The 24332-nt window shown below is 40.6% G+C and overlaps 2 protein-coding genes and 1 long non-coding RNA gene across 5 annotated transcripts; 1 reads left to right on the top strand and 2 right to left on the bottom strand.

The window, feature by feature from the left end:
* Positions 1-3220: 3220 nt before the first annotated feature.
* Positions 3221-14315, top strand: LOC310721575 (membrane-spanning 4-domains subfamily A member 4A). Its single transcript, XM_083533364.1, has 7 exons — positions 3221-3361; positions 5258-5373; positions 7890-8000; positions 8947-9003; positions 9231-9377; positions 13260-13373; positions 13850-14315. The coding sequence occupies exons 2-7, from the start codon at positions 5260-5262 to the stop codon at positions 13883-13885; spliced, it is 579 nt and encodes a 192-aa protein (XP_083389490.1). The 5' UTR covers positions 3221-3361; positions 5258-5259; the 3' UTR covers positions 13886-14315.
* LOC310721576 lies at positions 6055-6981 on the bottom strand. The gene is made up of 2 exons (XR_014532103.1): positions 6802-6981; positions 6055-6201 (listed from the first exon to the last, which is right to left on the bottom strand). It is a non-coding gene; the product is annotated as an uncharacterized lncRNA (long non-coding RNA).
* Positions 14316-17631: 3316 nt separating the features above from the next.
* On the bottom strand, positions 17632-22573 carry LOC310721303 (uncharacterized protein). 3 transcript variants are annotated; one of them, XM_083532897.1, is made up of 3 exons: positions 22430-22573; positions 20898-21285; positions 17632-20351 (listed from the first exon to the last, which is right to left on the bottom strand). In XM_083532897.1, the coding sequence occupies exons 1-3, from the start codon at positions 22475-22477 to the stop codon at positions 19114-19116; spliced, it is 1674 nt and encodes a 557-aa protein (XP_083389023.1). In that variant the 5' UTR covers positions 22478-22573; the 3' UTR covers positions 17632-19113. The 3 variants fall into 3 exon arrangements, with proteins under 3 accessions (XP_083389023.1, XP_083389025.1, XP_083389024.1); XM_083532899.1 differs by having other exon boundaries at positions 20898-20958; positions 22430-22572; XM_083532898.1 differs by having other exon boundaries at positions 20898-21053; positions 22430-22567.
* Positions 22574-24332: the final 1759 nt, after the last annotated feature.

Below are 24332 nucleotides of genomic sequence, written 5' to 3' on the forward strand. Positions count from 1 at the left end.
GCACAGGGCTACCAAGAGGGGATGGACTTTATCCCGGTGAACTCTCTCCAGGACTCCCGGAACTAGCGCAAAGTGGAGGAAAAGCATACAGGCGCAGCATAAGCCTCGACTTGTGTACCATAGCATCCAGTCCAAGAGGGGCTGCGTGAGTGAGGGAAAACCAGAGGGGACAAAGCAAGGTTCTCGAGTTGTAAAGAGGTCCACTTGTGCTCTGTAAAACTTTCATCATGTCTGCCCCACCACTCCCTAGGCCTCGGTCTTTGCCTAAAAAAAGGTGTCTGCTCCCTGGTTCAACCGGCCTGGGATGTATACTGCTCTTACTGAGAGCAGCTTCCCTTAGGCCCACATTAGGATCAGTCATGCCAGCTTGTAAAGAAGGCGACACCACAGACTGGTTGAGGTAAGAGACCCCCGATGTGTTGTCTGTACGGATCAGCACATGATGGTCCCTTAGGTCTGAGAAGAAATGCTTCAATGCTAGAAGCCAGACCCAGCAGTCTTTGGAACTGCACTACAGTGAATGACTGACCTTCTCTCACACTCTTGACTGCTTTGAGAATAGACTCGTCTTGAGCAGGACAAACTGTGCCTGCATTTTGGTCAAATCCCACACCACACCTAGGTGGTCCTCTCCCCAGTTTTTTAATGTGGGTGAGAACTACATCTTGATGCTGGGTGCCAAGTGCCCTGATTGAGCCAATATTAACCATTTATGGATATAGTTCAGTATGCAGAAGCCCCGGAGGCCAAACGGATGGACCCAATATTGGTAATCTTCGCCCCCGAAAGCAAACCTCAGGAACTTCCTGTGAGAATGAAGGATGAGCATGTGGAAGTATGTGTCCTTCAGATCTATCTCCAGGACTGATTTAAGACATGATCTCTTTCAGCATAAGCATCTTGAACCTGAGCCTCTTTAATGAGCGCTTCAGCTGACACAGATACAAATAGGGGACACAGCCTCCCATCCATCTTTGGAACTTTGAAGTACCGGCTGTAGGACCCGGAATCTCTGTCAGGGGGAGAGACCACCTTGATGGCCTGCTTCCTCAAGAAAGTTTCTACTTCTTGTTCTATAACCAGAGCCTGCTCAGGCCCCAGCAAAGTGGGGCAAACCCTGTTGAATCAAGGTGGACGAGACCCGAACTGCATCGTGTAGACTGTCTCTTGAGACTGACCTCTGGTGTGCCTGGTGCAGCTTGAGCAACACCCTGAAGCTGTCGTAGGAGCCTCCAGGGAGGCAGCAATCCCCTCAAATCCTTTAAGTTTCCAGGAAGCTGTGGGAGGCACCTGCTGAAGATCGCTGTGCCCTAAAGCACCGGAGGTGGCAGGGTTAACAGGCTGATCTCTGAAGTGTCAGGACCTTCTTGTTGAAGCACTCTTATTAAAGAGGGCTCTCCCTGGGCTTTGACCTAGGGCATTGCCTACTGTCCCCTACAAGTATGAGTGGCGATACTCATACTGTGCTGGGGCTGTACCCACCGAGTAGCCCAACTACAGCGATGAGAAGAAAAGTGTTGAAACGCCGCTGACTGCCTCTTTGCCTTCTGAAACCTGTCAACGACTGTAGTTATGGCGTTGCTAAACCGGCCAGTGGGTCCGACGGGGGCATTCAGGAGGACGGCTTTGTCTCTGTCAGAGAGATCGGACAGGGTCAACCAGAGGTGCCTTTCCGCTGCCTCCAGGGCTGCCATGGACTGGTCTGTTTGGTGACCTGTTTGGTGGACCTGTTTGGTGGACTGCTCCTTGGTGGCTCTGAACCTCAAAGAACGCTAGCGAGACCGCCCTTTCTGCGTCAAAAACAGACGTACAAAGAACGCTTCCTGAACAAACAGAATCTAGTGTCGTCTCCACAGCATGTGCTTTTATTCTTACTGTTATGACGTCACCCCGCCGGTGACGTTGTGCTTTTCCATTGGACAGATTACACGTGGTTCAGAGCGTTATCATGCAGAGGCGTTCAGAAAGCGTTGTTGATGCAGCTCGAGTTCCCAAAGGGGAACTAGCTAGCTTTTGATCTGTTTGTCTGTCTCTAACTCTTCCTTCATCTAGCTAACCACCTAGCAAGAAGAATCTGTGTCTTTTTTTTACAGGTGAACCCTGCATAAATATTTCCCGGGTCAATCATTAAGCTTCAATATTTTTCTAGTTCTTCAACAATCCCCCTTTGTCTAGCTTTTGTTTTTTTTGTTTTTTCTGTAAAACACAAGCAGACATAATAAACATGCTTTAATTTGTCAATTGTGCACAAATGATCGAAACTTTGTGAACTAGCAACCAGAAACCCATTGCTGGGCTCCTTGCCAAATCCTTATCTTCAAAAGCAAGGCTAGATGTTCAGATTGTGTTCAAATAACTAAAGCTAACCAAGAACGCAATTTCAATGAAATAACCAGAGCTACTCATAGGCTACTTATATAAGAGGGTGAATGAAAGAACATCTTCCTCTGCAGCTGTGTGCAGTCACTTGAGTGGAATCAGAGGAAAGGCTCCCAGGAAATCTGTGGAATGTTTTTTAGAGCTGAACAAAAAGAGCTCTGTTGAGCGGGTCATTGATTTCCTCAGTTATACTGAGACAATAACATCTCTTGATTGTATGATTTTTCGAATCCTAAATGTTGAAATGCGCATTTAGCACATATCAGGCCTGTAAATAGCTGTTTATTTTATTTACTAATTCACTATGTCACAAGGTGCTCTTCATAAACATACACAAAACATTTCATCACACAATATGTGTTTATTGCAAATGAATTAAGAAGATGTTATTCTATATTCAGTTAAATATAATCCTAACTGCATTCACATTTCATTCAGGTTAAACATTAACTTAAAGTGGGCTGCAAAGCACAGGCCTGAACATCTGGCAATCAACATCTGTATCAACTTAAACCATCATAAATGCCTTTGGCTGTGAGAGCCATCTGTATCGTGTCTCATCGCTACCCTAGTGGCTTTGTTTACATCCCCTCATCGCCCCTTTCCCTCTCTTTCTTCACTTCTTTCTCTTTTCTGTTCCTACATTTAGCTCATGTGTACTCGCTGACTGTAATGTCTGTTTTTTACGTATTGCAATAGTCAAAGGTTACTGTTCTTCTCGCCTTTTGTGTATTTGCAGTGAACTTTTGGAATGGAACACCCACACCACACACACACACACACACACACACACACACACACACACACACACACGCACGCACACACACGCACAGAACATGCACAATATCCCAAACTTGGTGTCTCAGTCTCCACCCCATTCTCTACTCATCCCACTTTTTTACCATCCCCCTTTTCCCTCCTCCCCTCTATGCTGTTGTAAAACCCTGTAAAAGCTACGCATCTCACCCACAGACAGTAGAAGGTATGTTTTAACTTTAGTTAAATTTGTCTTAGAATAGATTATTTTAGTCTGAATGTTTTTGTTAGGGTTGTGCAGATTTGTTAGATATTAACTATAGTCTTAAGACTCAAGAGTCAACTCAATGGTAAAAACATCCCCGAAACATCCAGCTGTGATGGGAAAAACTGAATTCATTTGCATGGACAGGAAATTCTGGTGACTCTTGTGTTCATATGCGTTTAATATTTTTCTTACTTTTCTTACATTGAAAGGCAATTAGGGAAAATCTTTGTATAAGTTCTTGCATTAATGTCAGCTATGAATAGTTGCACATACATAGAACTAAAAGACATGGAATATGCTGGAACAGATTTGAGTTGTGCAATCCTGAGCCAGGAAGGGAGAAAATATTTGCTTTGACCCTTCGCACTACGGTCACCAGAAGGTACTCCAGGCTACTATGTTTCTAACATTTTTGCTGCCCAATAAAGCAGATGTAAAGGATGCAGTGTATTCGCTTGTCTCAGAGTAAGTCAGCATTAGCCTTCATTCACTTAGGGGAAATTGGGTGGGAAGTGTAATGATTAAGTTTGGGGGGGGGGGGATAGAATGACATTTCACGAAGTATGCTAGTATATATAGTATTTACTTGGACAGTAAAGCTATAACAGCATGAAATAGCTAAAATTTATTTGGTGAAAACACATTAATCCACAAGAAAAGTGAACAAGAATTCATTACAAGCCATGTACAGTTCAATTAATTTGATTTGTACAGCACTTTTAATAATGGACATTGTCCAAAAACAGCTTTACAGAAACAATTAAATTACGAACATAAACCTTAAATTAAATATAGCCCATTAAAGCTTTTTCCTTATATATATATATATACATATATATATATATATATATATATATATATATATATATATATATATATATATATATATACACACACTTTATGTGTATAGAGCTTTTAACAATGGACATCGTATCAAAGCAGCTTTATAGAGATAAAGTGGTTATAAAGTTGTATAAAAGAATGTATAGGTTTAGTGGCTATAAATTTGTAGTTTACTTCATGCGTACTTTGTAGTATGTAGTTCGACTGTGGCAAGGAAAAACAACCTGAGGTAGCATAAGGCAGATATCTTGAGAGGAACCAGACCCAAAAGGGAACCCATCCTCATCTCGGTGGGACTAAATATCCATTCATTACAATCCCATCGTTGTTAAGTTATCTACATACACCACTGATGTCCCTGCTCCTGACCTAAAAATCAATAGTGCACTGTTTTGATAGAGGGATGCTTGTGTTGTCATCTTGTGTCTTGTGACACTGTTTATATTAGTTACGGCCCAAATCCATTTTTAGCAAATTAGCATGATTGTTTTGAGCTGTCAGTCGGTATATAGTAAGTCATACAATTACTCTGTACAACCGTAGTGAGCTAAAAAGCATTTCAGAATGCCAAAACATCGACATAGAACAGAAGAAGACCATGTCAGATTCCACTCCAGTCAGCTAAAAACAAGAATCTGAATCTATCCTGGGCATGGACCCACCCAAATCGGATAGCTAAATATTACAAAAAAACACCATGTCTGTGTCTAGTTTCAGTAAACCTGTGCATGTAATAACCTCAGAATCTTATTCTTGGCTAACAGGAGTGGATCACGATAGTGGTCTTCTACTGATGAAAGTTTGATGTGTTGTCCAATCTGGGATGTTTTTCTGCTCACCAAAGTTGTAAGTGTAGTGCAGGTTTTTTTTTTTTTTTTTTTTTTTTTTGCATCATTGATTGTGAACTTTTGTCTAAGTTGTTCCTGCAGATGGTAAGTGATACCTTAACTGACACTAATACCTCTGTATCTAAAATGTTCTACTTAATGTGATTTACTAAAATCTTTACAGAGATGGAGACAAATGAAGGTAATGTTGCCATGCAGATTGCAGGACCAAGTATACAAACAACAGGTGGCACTAAACCTCTGCACCGTTTCCTCAGAGGAGAACCAAGAACTGTTGGGGTGAGAAAGACAAACACACATTTCCTTTTGCATCAAACAGTTCAAACATAAAAAGGTCAGGTCACACAGTATTCACAGGAATACAATTTAGGCAGAGTGATTAGATTGAATTTATGTAAGTGAAGTTTTAAGAATATCCTCATGAAGTAATGCTACTTTACAGGTAAATAGATACAGAAAAAAAATAGGATTAAACATTTTTCACAGAAACAAAACTACAATTTAGTATATTCACATGGTTCTCCAGGTAAATGATGCTGGGAATGATGGCAGAGAGTTGGATGCAATGTATGTGTATGGTCCTAATTGAAAATGATATGATAACGCAAACTTAAGAGGAACAAGACTTAACCCATTCTTATCTTGGTGACACCAAATGTCCATTCATTATCATTTCATCATTATTAAGATTACTGCTGGATAATCACTGCTGGAGACTTGAGTGCAAAACCATCTTCACATCCATCTTCATATTTCCTAAGTGGACCCATCCACAGTATTCTGTATCTTTGGGATGTTCTTATGGTGCAACAGTGAATGGTTTCCAATTCATGACTACACCCAGAAGTAAAGCACCAGGATAGATCAGGCAGGTCTGGAGAGCAGAAGGGGACAGGACCATTGATATTTTAGGAGCATGTGTAGATCAGCAGAGAGAGAGAGAGAGAGAGAGAGAAGAGAGAGAGAGAGAGAGAGAGAGAGAGAGAGAGAGAGAGAGAGAGAGAGAGAGAGAGAGAGAGATAATTAAATGGTGGGCACAGATTATTAGGTATAGTTATCTTAATACATATCTCTTCCTTAGCTTAAGAAAAATCTATTCACAAACAGCTCAACTAAACTAATATCATTTCAACTTACAGCTTTACCCCCTGCCATGGTTTATTCAAGATACAAACAAATAACCTGCACCTACTGATCGGAGTAGGTGTGAAAGATCATAATAAACCACACTGTAGTTTTGCCCAAATACTATAGAGTGAGACCATTTAGTGCTTCATAAGTGTTTATATAATAATATAAAACTTTCTTTTCGGCTTCTCCCGTTAGGGGTCGCCACAGCGGATCCTCCGCACGTTTGATTTGGCACATGTTTTACGCTGGATGCCCTTCCTAACGCAACCCTCCCCAATTTATCCGGGCTTGGGACCGGCACTAAGAGTGGCTGGGGATGGTTCCCTGACCGGGAATCGAACCCGGGTCGCAGCGGTGGGAGCGCTGCATCTTAACCACTAGACCACCAGGGGACGTTTATATAATAATATAATATGTTTATATTAAGCTCATTAAAGCTCCCAAGTTACATTTTGATCACCTATCATTCATTGCTGTGTGTGTGTATATATATATATATATATATATATATATATATATATATATATATATATATATATATATATATATATATATATATATATATATACATACAACCCTAATTACAAAAAAAAAAATTAGGACACTGTTCAAATTGTAAAAAAAAAAAAAATAATTGCAATGATTTGCAAATCTCATTACATATTCTGTCTGTACACATATGGGAACTGAGAAGACCAGTTGCTAAAGTTTTGGGAAATAAATGTTTTTTCATATGTGTCTGATACAGGATTCTAGCTGCTTGTATTTTTCCTTTCATAAGGTCAAAGGTCTAAACTGCAGCAGGCCAATTCAGCATTATTTTGAAATTGGCCCCACAATTTGTAGGCACAGTCTTTCACAGATTGTTGATCTTTATTTTAGAGAGACTCTGCCCCTCTCATTTATACCCAATCATTTTACTGACCTCTTGTCAATTAACCTAAATAGTTGCAAAATATTCAACTAGGTCTCCTGGTGGTTTATTTATCCGGGCTTGGGACTAGCACTAAGAGTGGCTGGGGTTGGTTGAACGGGGATCGGGCCCGGGTTCGATCCCCTGTAGCGACCCCTAATGGGAGAAGCCGAAAGAAAGAAAGTTGCAAAATATCCAACTGTTTAATTTTTAAAATATTTACTTTTTCCAGACTTTTGTTGCCCCGTCCCAACTTTTTTGAGACATGTTGCAGCCATCAAATTAAAAATTACCATATTGTTTCCTTAAAATGGTACATTTTCTCAGTTTAAACCGTTTCCTTAGTTTTACACAGTCTCCCAACTATTCTGGAATTTAAGTTGTACAAAGAAGTGCAAAGTAAGTTATCTATTTACTATGGAGTTTATTGTAAGGCTGCTGTTCACAGTAGTAGAATAAACTAGTCATGAATAATAATCTATTTTGGCCTGCCTTTTAGTTTTGTGTTAAGAAAGTATTTGTCCACTCACTTCTTTGTAGTAAAATATGAACCGGGTTTTTTTATGTTTTGGACATGAATAAAAAAGAAAATGGCTAAATGTAAAGTGACATAACTATGTTTTTAAGATTTGTATTTGTCTCTTATAATACATTAGATACAATAAGCTACAACCTTCAAAATTTTCAAAAGGAAGTCTTCGGTCTTACATTTGATCTATACTGTGTTTTTTTTGTGTTTCTTATGTACAAGATCATTCTGTTGTTTCTTGGCTTGTGCCTGTTCTTGTTTGGGATTCCTCTGAAGGGGGGCTACATGGACACATCATCAGACAGCTATTGCCCCTTTTGGCTGGGAATCTTGGTAAATAAATTATTTTATCTTGTACAGTTGAATTCATGTAAAAATAATGAATATATATATATATATATATATATATATATATATATATATATATATATATATATATATATATATATATATATATATATACATTACATTCACAACACTTCACTTTTTCCACATTTTGTTATGTTGTAGCCTTATACCAAAATGAATTAAATTCATTATTTCCATTAAAACTCTACAAACAATACCCAATAATGACATGTGAAAAATGTTTGTTTGAAATTTTATCAAATTTATTCAAAATAAAAAAATCAAATGTACATAAATATTCACAAATATTTGCCATGACATTCCAAACTGAGCTCAGGTGCATCCTGTTTCCACTGATCATCCTTGAGATGTTTCTACAACTTGGTTGGAGTCCACCTGTGGTAAATTCAGTTGATTGGACATGATTTGGAAAGAGCACAAACCAAGCAATGAAGTCCAAGGAATTATCTGTGGACCTCCGAGACATGATTGTATCAAGGCACAGATCTGGGAAAGGGAACAGAAAAATTTCTGCAGCATTGATGCAGATGCAGTGTGATGTCTATTATCTAAAAAAATTCCAGAATAAGAAACCACTTTTACAATGTAGTCTAATTAGCGTTTTTGTTGTTGTTGTTGTTGTTTTTAATATAATGGTGCCACTCCTTTACATATACTTACTGAATAATATGATCCAAGATGAATAAATTAATAATTATATAATTTCATTAATTATGCATTTTACTAGTCATTAGACTTTTATTTGAATTGAAATTTCTTTTAATGAAAATGTATTTTTTTTGTTCTACCTAACCACTTAAACACAAATCAGTTTTTTATTATCACAATAATTACTTGAAGAACATTCAATTGAATGCATATCTGTATGATGCAGGCAAGCTGTAACAAATGCCTATTATCTGTTTTGCAGTACTTTATTTGTGGTATTCTCTACATACTGTCAGAACGCAACACTACGAAGAAGACTGTGAGTGCTTTAAGTGAGACGTTTTATGATTGACACTTCCAGGACATGTCTGGCTCTGGGCTTGCATTTGTGTCTCTTAGATAGACACAGCTGTTCTATTAGTTTTACTGTACCTACTGAATAATATGATCCATGATGAATAAATGAATAATTATATAATTTCATTAATTATGCATTTAATTAAAGTTAACGAATACTAATATACTATTTTTCTCTTTAACTTGCAGGTCACAATTAGCTTTGCGTTTAGCATCATCGCAATACTGGGGACTATAATTGGTGTAATAATTTTTTCCAGAGGTGTATTTTCCAACCATCATTTCTATATGTATTATTACCACGACAATGAAACAGAAGTGAACATGGAACTTTATGTAAGTAGTCAGCAAAAGGAGGCTTGTATTTATGGATGAGAGTGATTACATATTATTTAGTGTGGAAAATTTGAGATTCTCAAATGATTATTATTATTTAGTAGGTATGTTTTGCGCAGTAACATAGATTTTACCCCTCTTCTTCTTCTTCATAAGGCAGCATGACAACTCAAATCCCTCAAAAAAACCCAGCAGGAAAACGTATTAAATATAGGTGAAAGGTATTTTATTGTATCTTTGACGCTAAAAGCCATTTTGCACTGCATCCTGAGGCAATTTAGATATTTTAAATGTTAATAAGAGATTTAAGTGTTGTATATAGAGAAAAAATAGTCCATCCATCCATCCATCTTCTCCTGCTTATCCGATGCCGGGTCGCGGGGGCAGCAGTCTAAGCAAAGATGCCCAGACTTCCCTCTCCCTAGACACTTCTTCCAGCTCTTCCGGGGGGACACCAAGGCGTTCCCAGGCCAGCCGGGAGACATAGTCTCTCCAGCGTGTCCTAGGTCTTCCCCGGGGTCTCCTCCCAGTGGGACGCGCCCGGAACACCTTCCCAGGAAGGCGTCCAGGAGGCATCCGGAACAGATGCCCGAGCCACCTCAGCTGACCCCTTTTGATGTGGAGGAGCAGCGGATCTACTCTGAGCTCCTCCCGAGTGACTAAGCTTCTCACCCTATCTCTAAGGGATCGCCCAGCCACCCTGCGGAGGAAGCACATTTCGGCCGCCTGTATCCGGGATCTTGTCCTTTCGGTCATGACCCAGAGCTCATGACCATAGGTGAGAGTAGGAACGTAGATTGACCGGTAAATCGGAAGTTTCGCCTTGCGGCTCAGCTCCTTCTTCACCACGACAGACCGGTACATCGACCGCATTACTGCAGAAGCTGCACCGATCCGTCTGTCAATCTCCGGTTCCACCCTTCCCTCACTCGTGAACAAAACCCCAAGATACTTAAACTCCTCCACTTGCGGCAGGAACTCCCCACCAACCTGAAGTGGGCAAGCCACCCTTTTCCGACTGAGGACCATGGCCTCGGATTTGGAGGTGCTGATTCTCATCCCAGCCGCTTCACACTCGGCTGCAAACCGTCCCAGTGCATGCTGAAGGTCCTGGTCTGATGAAGCCAACACGACAACATCATCTGCAAAGAGCAAAGACGAAATCGTGTCGTCACCAAACCGGACACCCTCCGACCCCTGGCTGCGCCTAGAAATTCTGTCCATAAAAATTATGAACAGAACCGGTGACAAAGGGCAGCCCTGCCGGAGTCCAACATGCACCGGGAACAAGTCTGACTTACTGCCGGCAATGCGAACCAAGCTCCTGCTTCGGTCATACAGGGACCGGACAGCCCTTAGTAAAGGGCCCCCGACCCCATACTCCCGGAGCACCCTCCACAGGCCGACACGAGGGACACAGTCGAATGCCTTTTCCAAATCCACAAAGCACATGTGGACTGGTTGGGCAAACTCCCATGAACCCTCCAGCACCCTGTAGAGGGTATAGAGCTGGTCCAGTGTTCCATGGCCTGGACGAAAACCACATTGTTCCTCCTGAATCCGAGGTTCTACTATCGGCCGTATTCTCCTCTCCAGTACCCTGGCATAGACTTTCCCAGGTAGGCTGAGAAGTGTGATCCCCCTATAGTTGGAACACACCCTCCGGTCCCCCTTCTTAAAAAGAGGGACCACCACCCCGGTCTGCCATTCCAGAGGCACTGTCCCCGACCGCCACGCGATGCTGCAGAGGCGTGTCAGCCAAGACAGCCCCACAACATCCAGAGACTTGAGGTACTCAGGGCGGATCTCATCCACCCCCGGTGTCCTGCCACCGAGGAGTTTCTTTACTACCTCGGTGACTTCAGCTTGGGTGATGGACGGGTCCGCCTCTGAGCCCTCAGCCTCTGCTTCCTCAATGGAAGACGTGACGGCGGGATTGAGGAGATCCTCGAAGTATTCCTTCCACCGTCCAACGACATCCCCAGTTGAGGTCAACAGCTCCCCACCTCTACTGTAAACAGCATTGGTGGGGCACTGCTTTCCCCTCCTGAGGCGCCGGACGGTTTGCCAGAATCTCTTCGAGGCCAGCCGATAGTCCTTCTCCATGGCCTCACCGAACTCCTCCCAGGCCCGAGTTTTTGCCTCGATAACCACCCGGGCTGCAGTTCGCTTGGCCTGCCGGTACCCGTCAGCTGCCTCAGGAGTCCCACAAGCCAACCAGGCCAGGTAGGACTCCTTCTTCAGCTTGACGGCATCCCTTACTTCCGGTTTCCACCACCGGGTTCGGGGATTGCCGCCTCGACAGGCACCGGAGACCTTACTGCCACAGCTCTGAGCGGCCGCTTCGACAATGGAGGTGGAGAACATGGTCCACTCGGACTCAATATCTCCGGCCTCCCTCGGGATCTGGTCAAAGCTCCGCCAGAGGTGGGAGTTGAAGATCTCTCTGACAGGAGGCTCGGCCAAACGTTCCCAGCAGACCCTCACAGTACGCTTGGGTCTGCCGAGTCTGTCCAGCTTCCTCCCCCGCCATCGGATCCAACTCACCACCAGGTGGTGATCAGTTGACAGCTCCGCCCCTCTCTTTACCCGAGTGTCCAAGACATACGGCCGCAGGTCAGATAAAACGACCACAAAGTCGATCATCGACCTACGGCCTAGGGTGTCCTGGTGCCATGTGTACTGATGGACACCCTTATGCTTGAACATGGTGTTCGTTATGGACAAACTGTAACTAGCACAGAAGTCCAATAACTGAACACCGCTCGGGTTCAGATCAGGGGGGCCGTTCCTCCCAATCACGCCCCTCCAGGTGTCACTGTCGCTGCCCACGTGTGCATTGAAGTCTCCTAGTAGAACGACGGAGTCCCCAGTCGGAGCACTGTCCAGCACCCCTCCCAGAGACCCCAAGAAGGCCGGGTACTCTATACTGCCGTTTGGCCCGTAGGCACACACGACAGTGAGAGACCTATCCCCGACCCGTAGGCGCAGGGAAACGACCCTCTCGTTCACCGGGGTAAACTCCAACACATGGCGGCTGAGCTGGGGGGCTATAAGCAAACCCACACCAGCCCGACGCCTTTCACCATGGGCAGCTCCAGAGTTGTAAAGAGTCCATCCTCTCTCTCGAGGAGTGTGGTTCCAGAGCCCAGGCCGTGCGTAGAGGTGATCCCAACTATCTCTAGTCGGAACCTCTCAACCTCACGCACAATCTCAGGCTCCTTCCCCGCCAGCGAGGTGACATTCCACGTCCCTAGAGCTAGCTTCCGTGTCCAGGGATCGGGTTGTCGAGGCCTCCACCTTCGACTGCTGCCCGATCCTCTTAGCACCGGCCCCTTACGGTCCCTCCTGCAGGTGGTGAGCCCACTGGAAGGCGGCCCCACGTCCCTCCTTCGGGCTGAGCCCGGCCGGACCCTGTGGGGGAAGGCCCGGCCACCAGGCGCTCGCATACGAGCCCCAACCCCGGGCCTGGCTCCAGGGTGGGGCCCCGGCTGCGCCATACCGGGCGACGTCACGGTCCCTGATGTAGTATCTCTCATAAGGGGTTTAGAAAAAATAGTCACCCAAGCAAAATCCATTGCACCACAATTCTGATTGCAAAGGCAACAAAAAATCAATAAATAAAAACTATTTATAGCCTAGTGAACTTTAACCTGTTTATTTAACTTACAAGTACAATATATAAACCAAAGTGCAATATGGCACATTTTAACCTTAACATTTTCATTTAGACAATGAACAGATCTTATACATAGGCAAATTGATCAAAGGATTTACATTACGATTATTACATTTAAAGTATGTTATCTCACTTGCAGAACCTTTCTACAAGCATTGCTTAAATTAAATTATTTCATTTTAAGCACCGTTTCCATTCCTCAGATGCAGATCCACAGCATTGAAGGCGTGTTCCTGTTCCACAGCTTGTTGGCTGGAGTGATCCTCATCACCATGTCTGTGTTTGCACGACTAGCACTACGCTCAAGTCATTCGCAGGTTAAAACGAAGTTCCTTATTTTCCTTATCTTTTGACTATGCTACTAGCTACTATGTAGGATGTGGGCTAATGCAATTACTCTAACATTATTTCAAAGGAGTTATATCTTTAATGTGGCGTTATGTATGCACTGTACATTGGAGACGAAACAAGAAGACTGGTTGATCATTTATATAAGTAGCTTTGTGCATAGAAGCAGAATTTCTTCCCAACCACAAGAGCACATCATGGATGTGAGATTCGGTTGCACTTGTTGGAACCTTTCGTTTGTCTGCTTAGTCATAAAACTATAGCATTACATTAATGTTCAAGAAACACAATGAGGAGCTTTAGCAATTTTATCATGTGTCAGTTTTGGAGCAATGTGATTCTCTGCTTATACTATACTGTGTGTGACAGCATGCAATAATCTCTCTCTCTTTTTTTTCTCTCTCTCTCTTTTTTTCTCTCTCGCTCTCTCTCTCTCTCTCTCTAGATGCTTGTGGTCATGCGTTACCCACCAGCAGAGTGAGGAATGAGACTTTGGGTGAAATCAAAATGCTAGTCTGTGATCAAAAACTTTTATCAGAATTGACTCTAACAAGTAGCTGTTGCCAAAAAAGGACATAATTAAAACAGTGAAACACCAAAAAACACCTAAAAAAAAATTATCTGCTTGCTCAACTCTAAACATTTTAGCCATTCAGTCCACACCGTATGACTGCTAGCAGTAACATCTGTGAAAGTCTTGTTAGAACGGATTCTCTACATTTATTTAGTATTTTACCATACAAATAAACAACTATAGCCTACACATAAACACTACTAATTCACATATGGAAATGTATATTGTCAAATAATCGTTTACATTTTTTATTAAATAAACCTAACAAAACAATGATAGTGATACACGCTGATGTAAAAGCCGCTGACTAAAATAAATGCTTTTTTTGTATATCAAATTAATATTTGAATTTACTTTACAGCACCTCATACAGCTATTTTGCATTTCAAGCATTGTGAACAGTTGTCTCAGTATAGCTTTAGAGCAGGGGTACCCAATGCGTCGATCGCGGTCGACTGGTAGATTTAAGGTGCGGGTCCAAATCCAGGGAACTAAGTGGCTCCGCTTAATTATATGAGTCAGCCTTTTCCCAAATGAAGATTATTAAGCCAAAATACCTTTCCACCATCACCAAATGATGATCATTTGGAAGTTTGCTTGACGCTGACAACCAGCAGCTCCTGTCCGGAGTCATCAGAGTAACGTAGTGACCCTAAATGTATTGACTTGTATTGTGCCATAAGAGTATATTGACATTATAACATGGTCTGTGAAGTGAATTACACTGATTAGCTCTTCATCATGGCACCTGTTAGTGGGTGGGATTTATTAGGTAGCAAGTGAGCATTTTGTCCTCAAAGTTAATAAAAGCAGAAACTATCTCGTCGTCTCCCCCTTTATATTTGGCAGGCTTCATCCAAAGAGATCTCATTTGTAGACACAATTTTTTGTTTGGCTTTTGAAGTAGAGAAATTGTGATTTTGGAACCCTTACGTCTTCACAATTTTGTGAAGCACTTTGGGCAACAAAGCTGCATTTAAATGTACTATATGAATTATATTTGTGACGGCTAGACGACTGGGTCAGAGCATCTCCAAAACTGCAGCTCATGTGGGATGTTCCTGGACTGCAGTGGCCAATATTTATCATACTGTAGTATGTGTTCCAAGGAAGGAACAGTGGTAAACCGCCAACAGGGTTGTGGGCGGCGGAGGTTCATTGATGCACGTGGGGAGCGAAGGCTGATCCGTGTGGTCCGATCCAACAGATGAGCTCCTGTAGCTCAAACTGCTGAAGACGTTCATGTTGTTAATGCCCCTGTTTTGGACCAATATTTACTTAACTCAACAATCACTACATTCACTTTAATAGACTTACATTGACAATACATTTATATTTATATTATTAGTCATAATTATTCTTTTTTACTATACCTTGCACCATAATTTTCAAGGTATTGATGCAAATATTCTAAATAAATGAAATGGGAAAACTGTTTGAATCATATTAATGTTCAGTAAAACCTTTCAGGATACAATGAAGGCTTGCCTCGAGACTCATTCTGGCAGATAGGTAGTAAAATGAAACTTTCTTTGCTTTTCTGACTTGATTTGCTTCCAACAGTTTACAGCAGTGGTGGGCAGTCAGGGCAAGCAAAGCCTTCTGCTGGCCTAAACACTATCAGAAGCACTGACCTACATGTACAACTTGAATTCTAATATTTGTTCCATGAAATTGTATTAATTTATTCCCAACAGTTTATTCTCTTTATTTTGTAGTGTTTCTTTTGGCTGCACTGCTTCCAGTACATGTATGTGGATGTACATATTTTTGTCCAATCAGATTTCAGCCTCTATGTGCTTCCCAGGGCCTTCAAAGTCAGTACTGCTGGCTCTTTGACCAGAATATTAGCAAAGAGTCTTTTTCTTTAACCAATCAGATTTCATGTTCGCCTCACAGGGCAGCTAGCTGGTCCAGAATAGCGTCAGCATTTTTCCGTCTTCTGATTGGTTGGTCAGAGCTAGCTAGCTTGTCGCAGCCCGGGAAAGGGTTTTTTCGCCGCTTCCAGACCAGTAAATACGAGCGGTACCACTGACTTACAGCCTCTGAGAAGTGGTGGCTTACAGACTGATTTTAAAGACTAATAATATTGTTTGTCTGTGACCTAGTAAACCAGTAAACAGTGTTTCAGCTTTGTTTGTTTGGATTGTATAATCAAGTCTCCCTGCACATGGAGTCTGGGACATTACTAAATTTCAAAGAGTTTAGCGGTCAGTCTGCTTTCAATACAAAGTTGTTTTAATAATGTTTAATAAACTTAATGATTTAACAAACTCCTGATTTTCATTTAGCGACTAATGAGAAATTATGGTTTGTGTGTGAGCCTCGCTGCATTTCCAAATGTGGTTCTGTTGCTCAAAAGTGCGTACTTTTATTCCCCTGATCAATCACTGCGTGTATATTTTATACTGTCTTTCAAAAATCCGTCTGTGTTTTTACTATGATGCTAACATACTATTTGGATAACACTATTAGACAAATGATTAGACCTGAGAACACAACTTGAGTTAGAAACACTTTATTAGGTAGAAGAACCACTGGATTCTTGTGTAGTAATGATAAAATGGCAGCCCATTATTATGTCCTCAGACCTGTAGTTACATAGGCTGCGTACCAAAGTGCAAACTACCAAACACAATTATTTACCGGTAGACCACTGTTGTAATACTTGTGCACACTGGTAAGTCTGCATTTATGTAAAGGAAATAATTTATTTAATTTTTTAAAAGAGTTCCACATATGAATACACACATTGACTGTTGAGGAAATTACCAAAAAAATGACAGAAGGGAGGGGCAGCATGGCCATGATATCTGAGGTCGTTGCAAATAAGGACAATTTCAAGCCAGTTACAATAGGAGTTGTCAAAGTGGGTTTCACACACCACTGGAGGCACTATGATGATCATGATGTGGAAAATGTGGACAGAATCATGGAATTTCGGTCATAAAATTGTCATTTTTTGTACACGGAACATCAACAAATTTGTCACAAATTTGATCAAATGATGGTATGGAGTGTGTAGTGTCTGTGAATATAAAAGCTTAAATGATTTAATGGCTGTATATAAGAAGTCTGCATATGTGTTCTGCAAGCGTCACAAAAACTGAACGACACCAAAGGTTCCCAAACTTGTTCCTCTAAAGAGCTAAAAATCAAACTTGATTAAGGTCTGTGGGCCAAAAGTAAATGTTCTCACCACCATAATTTCAGAAAGTTGCAGAAATGTTTTGTTTCATAATCACAGCAAATATTGTATTCTTTCCAATCTACAGGCAATTTATATTACTCGAAATACTCAATATTTCCATCATGAGCTGTTTGTTGAGTGTCACAAAGCATACGTAAGTGCACCTAAAGTAACACATGTACATGAAATAAAACAAGTCAAATCAATGTACAGTATATTCTCTACATTTAATTACATTTTTGAAGCTTAAAAATCAAGCAAAAATATGTCACATTTTAATTTAATTAGAAATGAAAATCTGTCAGTGGCATTTTTCCCTTTTTTTCCACTTCTCATCTATGGCGTAGCAGGCCAAAGCAAAGGTCAACTTGGACCCAAGTAATACACACACTGAAGCAGGCATGATGATCTACATGAGGACATGAGCACCTGAACTTCTCAAGAAATGCTCACTTCAGCAGTATTTCACCATTGAATTTTATAAAAGCTGTAGTCAGATACACACAAAAGGTCAAAGGTCTTCAGATTGTACTTCTCAAAATAGTAATAATATCAATAATAATACAAATAATAATAATGAAACAATTAAACCTAATTATGCAAGCACACAATTACAATTATGTAATTTGTTCGAATAATTGTATTAAATAATTACATTAAAATTTATTATAATCACAATCTTTTTGTCCGTTTCAATTTTCACATTAAACCTTTATTGCTCAGCTCTTTTTCCTTTAAAAAATATAAAGGGAATTATTATAATTTCATTTGATTTTAGAACTTAAAAAAAAAAAAGAAACTGATTGACAAAGCAAAACAATCTGTTACGAATCACTTCACACTGAAATAAAAGCACGTCATGCACGAAACGTTCCTGCTGCTAAATGGCAAAATAACAAGTATTTATTCAAATATTTCATGCATGTGGATTGAATAATTTTTTACAATATAATGTCATTCCAATGGCCAATTGTAGTAAGCATATGTTCAATCACTGTTATAACTATGAGGGGTCCTTGGAAAATGTTCTCCCACTGTAAGGGGTCCCCACAAATCTGAGGAACTTGTGATTTCAGCTCTCTCTGAAAAAAAATTCATCCCACTCTTAAAAAGCAGACTACAAACATTGCATTTAAAAATATTTTAAATGTATTGAAAAAAAATCTTGAACCTTTATAATCTTATCACTGTAATATTCTGTACCTCATGAAATATTGAATATATTTGCACTGGTACCTGGAAATAGAATCTAAAAAGATTCTTGTACAAAACTTACACAGGGCTCATGTTTGTATTACCTCCTCTGTTTTAGCTGAACATCCATTTAGATGCTTCAGATTGTGTTTCTCACTGTTCTGGTGATTGATTTTGTCTGTTTGAGTACAAAAAAGCTGCTAAAATTTCAATCTTAAATTTACACGCACACCAGTGTTAAAGCTTTGGGTGAAATTTGCATAAGGTGCATATCAATGAATAAATACGTCCCACTGTCTACACTGTTTCTAGTCATCCTGGTCTTTTTTAAAGGCAATTGCGAATCTAAGTGTTGAATGTGTCCGCCAAAGGTTTCCACCAGTTTCCCTGGTGTCCTCCAACTACCAAAAAAACATACTACATAAAGATTGGATTGGATACACTAAGCAGTATAAAGTAGTGTGTAACTTTTGTATAAGCTCCAGATCCATCAGGACCGTGCCAGCTGATCAGCAGTTCCAGAAGAAGAATGAATGATTTCTGCAGGAACAATGCTACACCACTTCTGTTCCTCGTCTTGGACAATTACCAAGCGTAACTAAATGCATATGTGAGCATGTTTCAGAAGTGATACTCAATTCAGCAGTACATTGCAGAAAATTGGACCAGAATTGGACACTCTGGCAATTTCACTGAATATACCAAAATTCAGTGCTGAAAATGTAATGTATAGCATCACATAAAGACATGATTAAGGTGGGTCATCACAGCTCCTCTGGTGGACACGCATGTGCTCAGTCACTCTGTACTGTCTGGAAAAACACATGGTGCAAAGTGGACATGAGTAAGGACGGATACCTAGGTGTGTGCGCATGTGTCTGTTCAAAGATCCGCGCTGGCTGAAGGCCTTCTCACACTCTGGAACCGTGCAATGGAACCGACGTGTTTCGGAGTGACTGCGAGATCCAGACTTCAGTTCTTCTCTAGTGGAGATCAATATCTCGGCCACGTCTATCGTCTCCAGGAATTCGGAATCATCTTTCGCCTCCTTTTTAGGGCTTGGGCATGTTTCGTCACTGTCTGATTCATTTGACTGGGGGAAGCAGTGGTATCTTAAGTGGCCCTGATAGTCTTTTCTCAGATTGGAGAATTCACAGCAGTCAGAGTCTTCACCCAAGGCAAATTGTCGCACAGTCAACATTTCCAGTGAGGGAGCATAATGCTGGTTTATTTTGTGGCTCACGCCAAGATCCGGTGTTGCGTTTTCACACACGGTATCATTAGTGTCGGTTTTGTTAGAATTGTCTAAATGTAAATTGGCTCGCCTTTTATGGCTTTTTGTCATTTGTTTGATAAAAGTCTGACCTCTGTTCTCAGGGTTGTTGGTGCTTTTGTACGATTTCTTATCACTAATAGTGTCTGAGAAAATGACTGGAACATGTACATATTTTCTTGTTTCAAAAGAATTAAATGACTGGACACTGCCTCTATCTGAAACACATCTGTTGGTCAGGTGGTCAGGTTCTGGAGACAAATGCGTACCACTGGTGTGAGCACTATGCACACACTGATCTCTATTATCGTTGTTTGAATGGACAGCTGTGAACGTCTGAGGGCCACTGTATGCAAATTGTCCAATGTTGTCAGGGATAGTGAACTTTTCTGCTTCATTAGCAACAACCTTGGAGATATCGTTTACTGAATTCTCTGCCTTGTCATGTTTTGAGTGTGATGAATTAAGCAATAACTTGTTATCCTGATGGTCTTTGTTGGCCTCTGATACTTGTTCAATGGTTTTAGCGAGACAGAGGGATTGTAGTGGAAATTTAGCATTTCCTGTCGAGTGGCGTATGACTGGGACGACCTTGTAGCTTGGTGTGGTTGGTGGTGGCTGGTTGGAGCCATATGGAAAATATGATGAGGTTAGAAGAGTCTTGTTGAGAGACTTATCCTCTGTAAATCCCTTCTTTCTCTTGGTTTGGTCCTGAACTGTAGAAGGTAGAAAACTTTGTCAAATCTGTAATAAGGTACAATTGATTACAAAATTTCTATACACTTGCAAAAAGAAGCCATCAAGACATAAATTATGTTTCATAAGATTCATCAGGTAACAAAAAATACATTTTATAGCTGCTCATTTAGCACATTTGTGCTCAATTGTTGGTCATCAATAAACCTGTATATATTTCAGGCTAAAGCCTTCATAAAGATGCTTCTGGTCTGATTATTCCAGGGTCCCTATTCCCTCTACACCATGCATATCGCCTAACATACAAGTCTATGGTGGCAGGTCTAGGATTAGCAATGGTATGCGCAATGTTACGCTTGTGCAGTTTGCTACATATGTGGGTTGCGAGTCTGACTAGCGGGCCCTCTGGCCATCCAATCAAAACACATCAACATGGTAATGTGACTGAAGACTTGAATATACCAAAAGCCCACACTGTAAATTTCTGCTGGCCTTAAGGCATTCTGTATTTCTTACTTTGATGTAAGAATATAACTTAGTTATATTCTATAGAATAAATTACTCACCAGTCTGTGTTACCTCTTTCTGTTTCCTCCTGCAGGTCAATGCCTGCTGCAGTTGCTCCATCTGCAGGTAGAAAGCTGCATTCAGTATTGGTTCTTCGTGGCTCTCTGGGGGCAATTTGCCTGTATACATATACTCCAGAAGTAAAGCCAGTGTTTCTGGGGTGAGAAGAGGTGAATTTAATTCTATGAAGGAACCGTGCTGAGGAAGAAGGGTGGCGAACACTGGACTGAAGGCCGCAAGGACACTTTTATGAGCCAAGAAGAGCTGGTCAGGGTTCACATGGACATGTATCACACAGTCACAGAAGGTTCCTGTTCTCCGCTGCAAGTCCAGCTCATTCAGTAAAGCAAAGCCATGTGAAGGTTTGGCTATGGGTTCAGTTTTAATCTAGCGGCAAAAAAGGATCATCGTTGTGGTTTATTGTCCCTTATGTTGCATTTGTTCCTAATTAACCTAAAACTTTTCTGTGTGGCGTATTTTTTTTCCAAAGCATGTTCAAATCACAATGACATTAAGTATATATCCAAATACTGTATTGAATTACATGTTAGGTTTTACTCTGCCAATAGATGTCACTCTATGCCACATATATACAAAGTCGCATCAGTCACTTTATAGATCTCCTTTACACACTTTATAGAGTAAATACAGAACATATTGCAGCTATAGATGTTCCTATTGCTGCTCCCCTTCCAACAGGTGATATAACATGTTCTACCTCATGTTATTGTTTTATTCTGTGTATTTATTGTCCTGCACCTCTCTTAGCCTGTTGAATGATGAGTATAGTCCTGGATAACAGACTACAACCTAGCTATAAAATTATATTCATAATAAAAAAAACATGATTTTTGTGGTGACTGTAAAAATGTGATCTGCTTATGCGTGCCCATTTTTCCTGCTTCCAACACATCAACTCTGAAAACTTACAGTTCACTTGCTACCTAATATATCCCACCCTTTCACGGGCATGTGTTATTGTAAAAGATTAATGAATAAACTATAAAACATAAGAATAGTTGGTTCATTCATCTAATGCACTGATGTTCATTGCTTATACATTTGGGATAAATTTCAAATATAGTACCAATTGTAATATGAATATTATTAACACCAGAAAATGAAATCAGTAACAATATGCAGTGTAGTACTGACATTTTATTCAATGCAAATCAACTTTTAACAACTTTTATCAGCTTTTAGCAAATCAACTCTAAAGTGGTCAAAATAAAAAATACTGTCAGTACTATAAAGTGCTGTAAGTCATATATATAGTGGTCTAAGTCAGTACTACAAATACTAACTAATATTTAATATAACGGCCATATTTATATATATTTTTTGTTTTTTGTTTAAAAACAACAGTTTTTAATTTTTTATTCATTTTTTTTTATATAAAATATACAAAGGAATGCAAATGCGTCTAAATGCAACGTGTTGCATTATATATTACCATATACATAGTATTATGCAAACTAGGCAGGATTACAAATGCATAGAGACGCATTGAAAACGTTGTGCATAAACTCACCTCCATTGTGAATGCGACCAAAATCGCAGCGCGAGCGCTCACCTTCATCTACAGTAGCACTGCAACAGGCGCGAGCCTTGGATTTTTTTGTTGTTGTTTTGTATCGCGAGCGCTACGTGACGTTCAGAGGCGCCTCCGTTGAAGCCCCGCCCACCACTAGACTCCAGCCAATAGCCTTTCACAGTGTTGTGACGCAAAACGGTTAAATCCCCCCTCCACGTGACGTTTTGTTGACAGCTGAGGCTCCGTGATCACGTGACTACTACACAGCGATAGGCCATGCAGTGTTCAGAGTCAACACAGTCACGATGGATTGTGGCACATGGATTTGAAAATATAAATATTATATTGTATTTTATTATATTATATATTTTATTATATTATATATTAAATATTATATTATATTTAATATACATATATATATATATATATATATATATATATATATATATATATATATATATATATATATATATATATATATATATATTGACAGGGGTGTGGATGAAAGAATAATATCTGTTTATTTCCTCCAATGTGTATAATTATTTCCGTTATGCCACTTGTACAATGATCCCTTTAGTGAAAACTCGGGAAAACACATTTAAACACTTATCTTTCTCTAGCTTAGTGATTGGAAAGTCTGTGGTTCAAACCCCAAATATCGCCACTATTGGGCCCTTGAGCAAGGCCCTTAACCCTCTGTGCTCCAGGTGTGCTGTATCATGGCTAACCTACTCTCTGATTGCAGGTTCCTAACATTACTGGGACATGTGAAGAAAGAATTTCACTGTCCTGTAATGTGCATGTGACAAGTAAAAGCTTTGTTTCTTTCTTTCAGTGGAGTGAAGCTTTAAAACTGCGTCTACATTTATAGAATTTGGGAGATGCCTTTATCTACGGCGGCTTACATTTCTGAACTAAAGGTTAAAGGGACTTACTCTGGGTCCGAAAAGCGGCAGAAATCAGAAATCCCACATTCCAGGGAATTCCTAAAAGTGCAGCTTGTGTGCCTGTGAGGAAATGCAACATCTAAGAGAGTAGGATTGTAAGAAAGTGAAGAATTATTGATCGAAACGGATTCCGCGACGAACTGCAACGCCGGCACTACAATAAACTTCATTGTAATGAACAAATAAGAACTGACATTTTAGATTGTACATAAACTACATAGTCACATGCCGTGCTCTAAACACAGCGTGCCTAATGGCCCGTACCATTAAGTGCCCTGGTACGTGCAGTTCCCCTCAGAGAGCTCAAAGCCAAATCCCAAGTACCAGTCAGCTGACAGGGAGTCCCCTGCTCACGATTCAACCAACTGTTCTGCACGTGGCTTGTGCCTTCGCCATATTAGTCCCAGGCACTTGTGACAGTCACCTGGGGGGCAGCCTTGTGCTATTAATAGTTGCCAGTAGGCCCACTGCATCCACACCAATGTCCAATACAGCCACTGAAAAGGAAATATCTTAATATCCTACAATATCATTCAGCATATTTTATATCTTAGTAATGTGGAGCTGTGGGGTTTTAAAAAAAAAAAAAACATCCAGGACAAGGGCCAATGCACAGTCCAACATGAATACGTGTAGACCATGTTCATGTGGACCAGATTCAGAAAATAGATCAAGCATCAGCTGTAACCTAAGACACTCCATTAATGACAAAACAGGAATCATTAATCTCTTCTGAAACCTTGTCCATGTTTTTGCTGAAAGGTCCTGGCAATACCAAAAGTGTGTGAGACAAATAGAGCAAGAAAGGATGAGAACATTCATGACCTGACATGACACAAGCCACCATTGGTTTTCTGTGAGCTCATGTAATTATTAGAAAAGCAGTTCGACATCAGGTTGTAGTGCAAATAATGCAGAAGTACCATAATACAATATATTATACAGTTTTC

Source organism: Silurus aristotelis, assembly GCF_946808225.1.
Source record: "Silurus aristotelis genome assembly, chromosome: 27".
Taxonomy (NCBI): Eukaryota; Metazoa; Chordata; class Actinopteri; order Siluriformes; family Siluridae; genus Silurus; species Silurus aristotelis.